This window comes from Vigna umbellata, chromosome 3 (assembly GCF_029865625.1).
Source record: "Vigna umbellata cultivar VRB3 chromosome 3, Vumbellata_1.0, whole genome shotgun sequence".
NCBI lineage: Eukaryota > Viridiplantae > Streptophyta > Magnoliopsida > Fabales > Fabaceae > Vigna > Vigna umbellata.
The window spans coordinates 9,164,721-9,172,832 of record NC_142167.1 but is presented as its reverse complement, the minus strand read 5'-3'; the positions used below and the strand labels follow the sequence as shown (position 1 = coordinate 9,172,832).

The following is an 8,112-nucleotide window of genomic DNA, read 5'->3' as shown; positions in this document are numbered from 1 at the left end:
AAATTTTAAAGATCAATACTACTAACCAAACCCTATACCTTAACTTTTTATCCAAACCCTAACCTAGTACAATCGACAAACACAACATGTTCTACGTCATCAAAGCAGGCATTATTACATCACAGTAGCTTACAGGTATACAAGTTTTATATTTTACCGTGATAAAATGGACTAAGAAAATCACGTTTCCCAAGAGCTTATCCACCTCTTTTTTCTTTGAACGATGATTTTATGGGGTTAAAAAATTATATATAGATTTTTCAATCTGTCTTCAAAAGGAGCTTTCTGAATGAATGGAATGATGATACATTGAATAAGCTTTTTCTTCTGTACACATTGTTTTTTCAGAGAACAAGAAAAGCCACAGGCAATGGATTGTATGGATGATGACAGCATGAGTGGTGCTAACTATGGTATTCTTGATGACCCTTCAAGGAGAAATGCTGACGAAGAAACGATGAGGGTGGAAGAAGAAGAAGAGGAAGAAGAAGATGAAGAAGAAGATGAAGAAGAAGAAGAAGTGGTGACAGTGGAGGAACTGGAGACAAGGATGTGGAGAGATGGCATGATGTTGAGGAAGCTGAAGGAAGAGAAGAGGGATAAGGAGAAAGGAGAAACGGTGGAGATGATGAAGAAGAAGGCACTGATTCGTGCACAAGACACAGTGCTGAAGAACATGGTGAAGATGATGGAGATTTGTGGTGTTCGTGGCTTCGTTTATGGCATCATTCCTGAGAAGGGAAAACCAGTCAGTGGAGCTTCTGATAACCTCAGAGGTTGGTGGAAGGATAGGGTCAAGTTTGATCACAATGGTCCTGCTGCTATGCTCAGGTCAAACTTTTCTTATCATCAAACTTATATATATTATTATTTACTTCAAAAAATATTCATATAAATTCAAAGATTGATGAACACTTAATACATATTTAAAGAAAAAAAATAATAAGTTTATAGAATACATGTGGTGCAGGTACGAGGAAGAAACAGGGTTTGAAGACATGGTTAGTGATGGATTCAATGGACAGCCATTAACAGCATACAGTTTAAATGATCTCCCAGACACAACTCTAGGCTCACTCTTGTCATGTCTCATGCAGAACTGTGATCCTCCCCGGAGAAGGTACCCTTTGGACAAGGGCATTGCCCCTCCTTGGTGGCCCACTGGGCAGGAATGGTGGTGGGCCCAGATGGGCTTTACCATAGATCCAGGCCCACCACCCTACAAGAAGCCCCATGACCTGAAGAAGGTGTGGAAGATGTGTGTGCTCACTGCAGTCATCAAGCACATATCCCCAGACATAGCAAAGATCAGAAACATTGTTCGTCATTCTAGGACCCTTCAGGACAAGCTCAATGCAAGAGAATCTGCCATTTGGAGTGCTATTGTGAAGCGTGAAGAGTACTTTGCTAGGAGATCATACCCTAATTTCTTCCAAACCCTCCCTCCAAGAGCAGGACCTAGTGTCCCTTATGATAATAATGTTACAAATTTTATTAGGGGGCAACAAAGTAATAGCCTTGGTGGTACATTGAATCTTCTTGGGGGGCTGAATAACACACCACAACACCACAATGTTGCTAACGGTCGTGCTTGGAGCTTTCTCGATGGCCACAATAACCCTTCAACTTCCACCAGTGCTGCTACAATTCTTCTTGGGAACCCTCCACCAACCACCGATTTGATCACTGATGATGGTGCTACCAGTTTTCATGGAGTGCAGATTGATACAGCACCAGCCACAAATGGTGGAGCTAGAAATTTCTTTGTGGGGCAGTTCGATCCACCAACACCAACCAGCAATTTGGTTCATAGTGGATTCATAAGAGCTTTTCTGGATGGCCAATATAACCCACCACCAACATCCACAACTATAACAACAGCAAGAAGCAGTGTTGGTATTGGTAATGGCAATAACATTACAACGATGAACAACATTGTTATGTCACTAGACCATGCTGCTAATAAGAGAAAGCCTGGGGATGATGTTCAAGGTATTACATTTCCTCATGAGGCCTATTCTTGCAACAGCTCAGAGTGCCCTTATCATGAGACTGGCTTTGGATTCAGTGACAGAAACGCGAGGAACGATCATCAGCTGACATGCCAATACAGAAGCAAAAATCCTTTGCAAGTGGTTGGAGTTGGAGGGTTAATGCCTTCTCAGCTTGGATGTGGGAATTCTATTGTAAATATGCCTCTTGTTCAATCCAGGAACTTTACCTCATCAGTCACTAATCAAAATCAGACTTTTACTGTTGGGGACATGGGGATGCACAACATGAATGTTCCATGTCTTGCAGGCCAAAACCAGCATTTGCAAACTGTTCAGACTCAGGTGTACAATGATAGTTTCTTTGATGGAAGGATTTGTTTGGACAAGGATGTCTTTGGCAACAACATGTATGTGTGTTCTCTAGAAAGCAAAAACCAGCAGCAGGTGCAAAATGTTGGTGGTACCAGTGGCCACAGTTTGAATGCTGAAGTGTCCAATGTTGTCCATGGCAATTTGTCAACATCGATAACAGTGGATTGCCCCTTTGCATGGGATTCAAACAATTCCCAAGCTGAATTTTTGGACTCTCCTCTGTTGACAACAGCAGACCAGGATCTCCTTTGGCCATAGAGTTAAGGAAAAAAAGTTAAAAAATAGTAAATTACTTGTCTTAACTTTCACGGTAAATATCCATTTGTGGAGTTAAACTTCCATGTATAGTCCCCATGATATTAAATTTGGCAATTAAAGGTGTGACAAATTACTTGAATATCTTGCCATCTGCTGAAAATTTAGAGAAAATGTTTGAATTGGAACACTGTTGAAAGGTTGTTGACAGAGTGTTCTGGTTAAAAGGGCTATTGTTGTTGAAGCTGGTTTGTTCTTTAGAGGTCTGTGTTGTGGGAACACCTATGATTTTGTTGATTTTAGAAAAGTAGGGTTGTTTTAAGGATGAAGAACAGAGGTTAGTGTGTGTAGTAGTGGTGTCTTCTTGGTCAGTGTCAAAAACGTGTTATGCTTAATTATGAAAACCAAGTATGAATGTGATTGCCTCTTATTTTCTGTGTGCGTGTTATTTGTCTTGGTGGTTATCTTGACATCACTAAAAAAAACACTAAGGAGAATAGAACCAAACCATACAAGATAATCAAACCATATTCAATCCAAAAAGATTAATAAATCTAGGAGTCTTTTATTTTATATGTGAATTTCTAACAAAAAACATTACATAACTATTAAAAAGGCTTTTGAAATTCTTATGATTACCACCAATCCTATGTAACATAGATATAATCATCGTGATAACATGAAAAATCAAATGTTATTTAGTTATGATGGAGATATATGACATCCTAATTTCTTTTTCAATACTAAAACATTATAAATTAAAGTTAATATCAAGTTAGTTTATACAATTTTAATGATATACATCTCTAACTTAAAATATTAGTGACCTGTGTATGATAGACTGCAACAGAATTACTAGCTGCCCTGTCTAGACAAGAATACCACCAATAATAAAAACGGTCTATTAATTTAGAGTATTTCAAACTTTTGATAATAAACATAATTCACACAAAAAAAGTCATAATATCATATTATAATATTCTTTATAACCAACATTCAAGATTTTAAAAGAAACAAATTACAGTGTTTGTAAAAATAACATAAGGAATAAGTAATATAACTTAAGACTATATATTAGTGTTAGTATCATCAAGTTTATTCTTGAGCTAATTCACAAAAAAAAAAAGTCATAATATCATATTATAATATTCTTTATAACCAACATTCAAGATTTTAAAAGAAACAAATTATAGTGTTTGTAAAAATAACATAGGGAATAAGGTAATATAACTTAAGACTATATATTAGTGTTAGTTCATCATCAAGTTTATTCTTGAGCTGCATTAGTGCTAGGGATGACAAATCCAAAGCACTTTTAAGAGAGTGGAAGTCATCCATAAAGATGACATTAACTCTACCTTGTGACCCACATTTGGAGTCATCATGGAGCATGAATTGAAGAGTAGTGTAGGATATTGTATTTGGCCACGTAGTAGTGTAAGTTTCTTTAAGGCTTATATTAAGGCCTAAGTAGCATAAGATTCTCCTTAAGTTAGACTTCCAAACCAAAACACCAACGTAAATTATTGTAAATAAGTGGGAATGTAGACGTCCGTTAGGGCGGGGCCCCGACGTCTAAAATGTTATAAACGTCGGGGCTCCCCAAAACTGACGCGGAAGTGCTGACAGGGTAGTTGAAGAATTTATTTTTTCAGCCACTTAAACGTCCGTTACAGGGTCCCCGACGTCTATAATATTATAGACGTCCGGACCCCCCTCAACGGACGCCTATGAGGCTGACAGGGTAGTTGAAGAGTTTCTTTTTTCAGCCACAAAAAACGTCCGTTAGAGGGGCCTCGACGTTTATAATATTATAGACATCGGGACCCCCCCACAACGGACGTCTAAGTGGCTGACAGGGTAGGTGAGGAGTTATTTTTTTCAGCCATTTAGGCGTCCGTTAGGGGAGCCCCGACGTCTATAATATTATAAACGTCAGGGCCCCTCTCACGGACGTTTAAATGCCCCCGCGAATATGAATATTTAAATCAGAAAGACGTCATATTAGTTAGGGTCCCGACATCTATAATATTATAAACGTCGGGGCCCCCTAGTACCCGACGTCTACTACCACTTATACTAAAATCGCGAACCCGCAAGGAGTTACGCTCACTGTTCATCATCTTCCCCGCGTTTTCTCTCTGTGGCATTGCATTTCCAGGTGTGTTTTCTCTCTTTTGGACCGTTTAAATTTACTTTTACTCCGATTAAATTACTCTTTGATGAAATATCTTTCATTTGAACTGATTAAAAATCGTTTTCGTTGCGTTTTGGTGCAGTTTCTGGCGTGTTCTTGGGCGGCGTTTTTTACTCTTTTTGGCCTACGTTTTAGGTCGTGCACTCCTCCATTTACCTCCATTTGTTTTTGAATCTGCTAAAAAGGTTAGCTTCTTTGTTGATAATTTTTTTGTATGCATGTTATTGGCTTTTGTGTATACATTTTATTGGCTTTTGCGTATGCATGTTTTTGACTTTAAGGTCTGCATGTGTTATTGGCTTTTGAATATGCATGTGATAGTTGTGTTTTTATAATTGGCATGTTAGATTATAAGTATCAAATCATTTAGTGAAACTTAGTTCCCGTTTGAAATTTAACACAAACGATCAATCTTTTAATCGTTTGTATTAAATTTTTAATTGTCCAATTGGACAATTTGAGAAAATTATTTTTCATAATTTGCTATAACATGTACGTTGGAGTTTATGGATAAGATTGATAAAATTTCAGTTCAGTATTTGTGTTGTTCTCCGGATGCATATTTGATTGTGGTCATCCTTGACTACTCTCATTTTGTGCATTTCGGAGACCAATGCGAAATGTTGCCGAAATTTTATCTAATTTATGATGTAGACTTCTTTGCACGTGTCTTAACAAATTATGAAAAATAATTTTTTTGAATGGGTAGGGTTGTGAGAGTTAAAAAACTTAAACTGATGATTCTTATCTTCAGTTCACACGTTCTCAGAAGCAGCCGATTCATGATACAGTCATACATGAAGATGATGACATGGCTGAAGCGGAGGATGATCCTCTATCAAAGCTAATGACAAGATTACCCAGGTTGAAGAGAGAACCATTAGAACTATACTGGGATCTGAGAGTATTTGGTCTTCCCCCCATGTGCCAGTATATATCACATTGAATGATGCATTGGAGGTGATTGGAGGAGACAGGATGTTGAATATTTCCATCATTCAACTATGGTGCATGTAAGATAGTTAATTTTGTCTTCCATATAGTAGAACTTTCTTTATATGAAATGCATACATATATTATAGTATATTGTTCTGGGACAATTTTCTGCTTTTCAAGTGTGGTTTTATTGCAAAACTAAATTAATTTTAAAACAAAATCACCCAGTAGACGTCGGTTAGTGCATTGACGGACGTCTATAGATGTCTGGTAATGCACAAACCGACGTCCAACCCTAAACACTAAACAAATCGTTTCAGGGCATATGTACGTCGGGTGTGACCACATCCGATGTCTATACAGACGTTGATTATAGGCCCTTGGACGTCTATACAGACGTCGGGGGTATACCTCGGACGTCTATATAGACGTTGGGTCTGACCACATCGGACGTCTATATAGATGTCCGAGGTATACCTCCGACGTCTGAGTAACGTCACCCATAAAGACGTCGGGTACAGGTCAGACGTTAAAAAGCCAAAAGAACAGATGTCTAAAGCCCTTTCTACACTAGTGTAGTCCATCATCAAGTTTATTCTTGAGCTGCATTAGTGCTAGGGATGACAAATCCCTTAGTCATAGTCAAGCACTTTTAAGAGAGTGGAAGTCGTCCATAAAGATGACATTAACTCTACCTTGTGACCCACATTTGGAGCCATCATGGAGCATGAATTGAAGAGTAGTGTAGGATATGTAGGCTATTGTATTTGGCCACATAGTAGTGTAGGTTTGTTTAAGGCTTATATTAAGGCCTAAGTAGCATATGATTCTCCTTAAGTTAGACTTCCAAACCAAGTGAAAAGTGTGTGCCATGTGTCATGCTTCCATTGGAGATGATTTGCTTTTTAGAAGTGGCCACATGGCACCCTAGGAGTGGAGAAGATTTCTTTTTGGTAGGGGCCACATGTTCCTCAACCATTGGAGATGATTTGCTTTTAGTTGTGACCACATGTCCTCCCATCATTGGAGATGATTTGTAGACACTTGTCCACTCCTTAGAAGGCCTCATGTTTGGCCAATGAGAGAAAATGTGGGAGATCATGCTTTTAGAGTTAGAATGAGACATCATTGGCCTATAAATAGAGATGTCTCCACCCTTGTATTTCATCTTAGAATAATGTAATGTTATGCTGCCAAATTATGGTCATACACCCTACATCAAGACTATAGCAACCCTAGAGGCCCTTTTAGTCACCTTCCTCCTTAAGTTGACCTCACCTCTCTTAGAGCCACCAAATACTACACCATCACCACCACATAGGGCCATGAACTTCTACACCATCCACACATTAGCTCATCATCCTTTGACCATTTACCATCACTTTTTCTCATCATCCATCCAAGAAAACACCCATCCATGCACATCTTCTAGTTTTGGCCAACCTAGCTAAGGAGGTTTCCATCAACTAGGTACCTTACTTGCAATATCATTTACTCACGTGAAATTGAAAGTCATAATAGAACACACAAACACACATAACAAGAGTAAGCTAGTATAAAAATGATGAGGGATGGAAGGACAATTTATTTCTGTAGAACAAATTAGCAATCATTTAACTATATACAATCATTCTATAGGTTCTACACATCATATAAGAAATTTAGTGACCATTAACTAAGAGATGATATATATATATATATATATATATATATATTTATTGAGTACGACCTAGAAATTTTGCTCTATTTCAAGGATACCGTAGCATTTAGACTCATAAGGTCATGGTTCTATCAACCTTCCTATTAGCAAAATTAGTTCACATATGCTAGCTCGAAAAAGTTTCCATCCGAACCAATTTCCTAACATAGTGACCTCCATAAACTCTCATAACCAGGTATCTTACTATGTGAGTTGGGATACCTAGTAAAATCTAGATAATTTCCTTGCCGAGTCTCTTATAAAGTAGTAGGATGCTTCCTCCATTTGAAGTCACTCCACCTTTAACAAGCCAAAACAAACCTTATCATATTCAATAATCATAAATCATCAACATACATGCATATTTAATTATCGATGGATTTTACCAATAAAGTTATTATCGTTAAAAAAAATCATCGAGTAAATTTTTCAGTAATTACATAACTTATTACTAACATATTTATCGGTAGACAAACTTGTTAATAAAAAAAAGGCAAATTTTTGCCAAAATCTCGTGTTCAGTGTCAACATATACCTATTTCTTCATTTTCTCCCATGCACAACAACTCTCTCCAAAGTGGTATTTTTCTTCTTTTTCGTCCAAGTCTCTTCATCTTCATTTCCTCTCTACCAACAACCATCATAGGTGTTGTCAAAGG

At 37.7% G+C, this 8,112-nt stretch overlaps 1 protein-coding gene across 1 annotated transcript; it reads left to right on the top strand.

The window, feature by feature from the left end:
• The first annotated feature begins 370 nt into the window (after positions 1-370).
• Positions 371-2,624, top strand: LOC124842066 (protein ETHYLENE-INSENSITIVE 3-like 1a). Its single transcript, XM_047318476.2, has 2 exons — positions 371-831; positions 971-2,624. Exons 1-2 carry the CDS (start codon positions 371-373, stop codon positions 2,622-2,624), a joined length of 2,115 nt encoding a protein of 704 aa, XP_047174432.2.
• Positions 2,625-8,112: the final 5,488 nt, after the last annotated feature.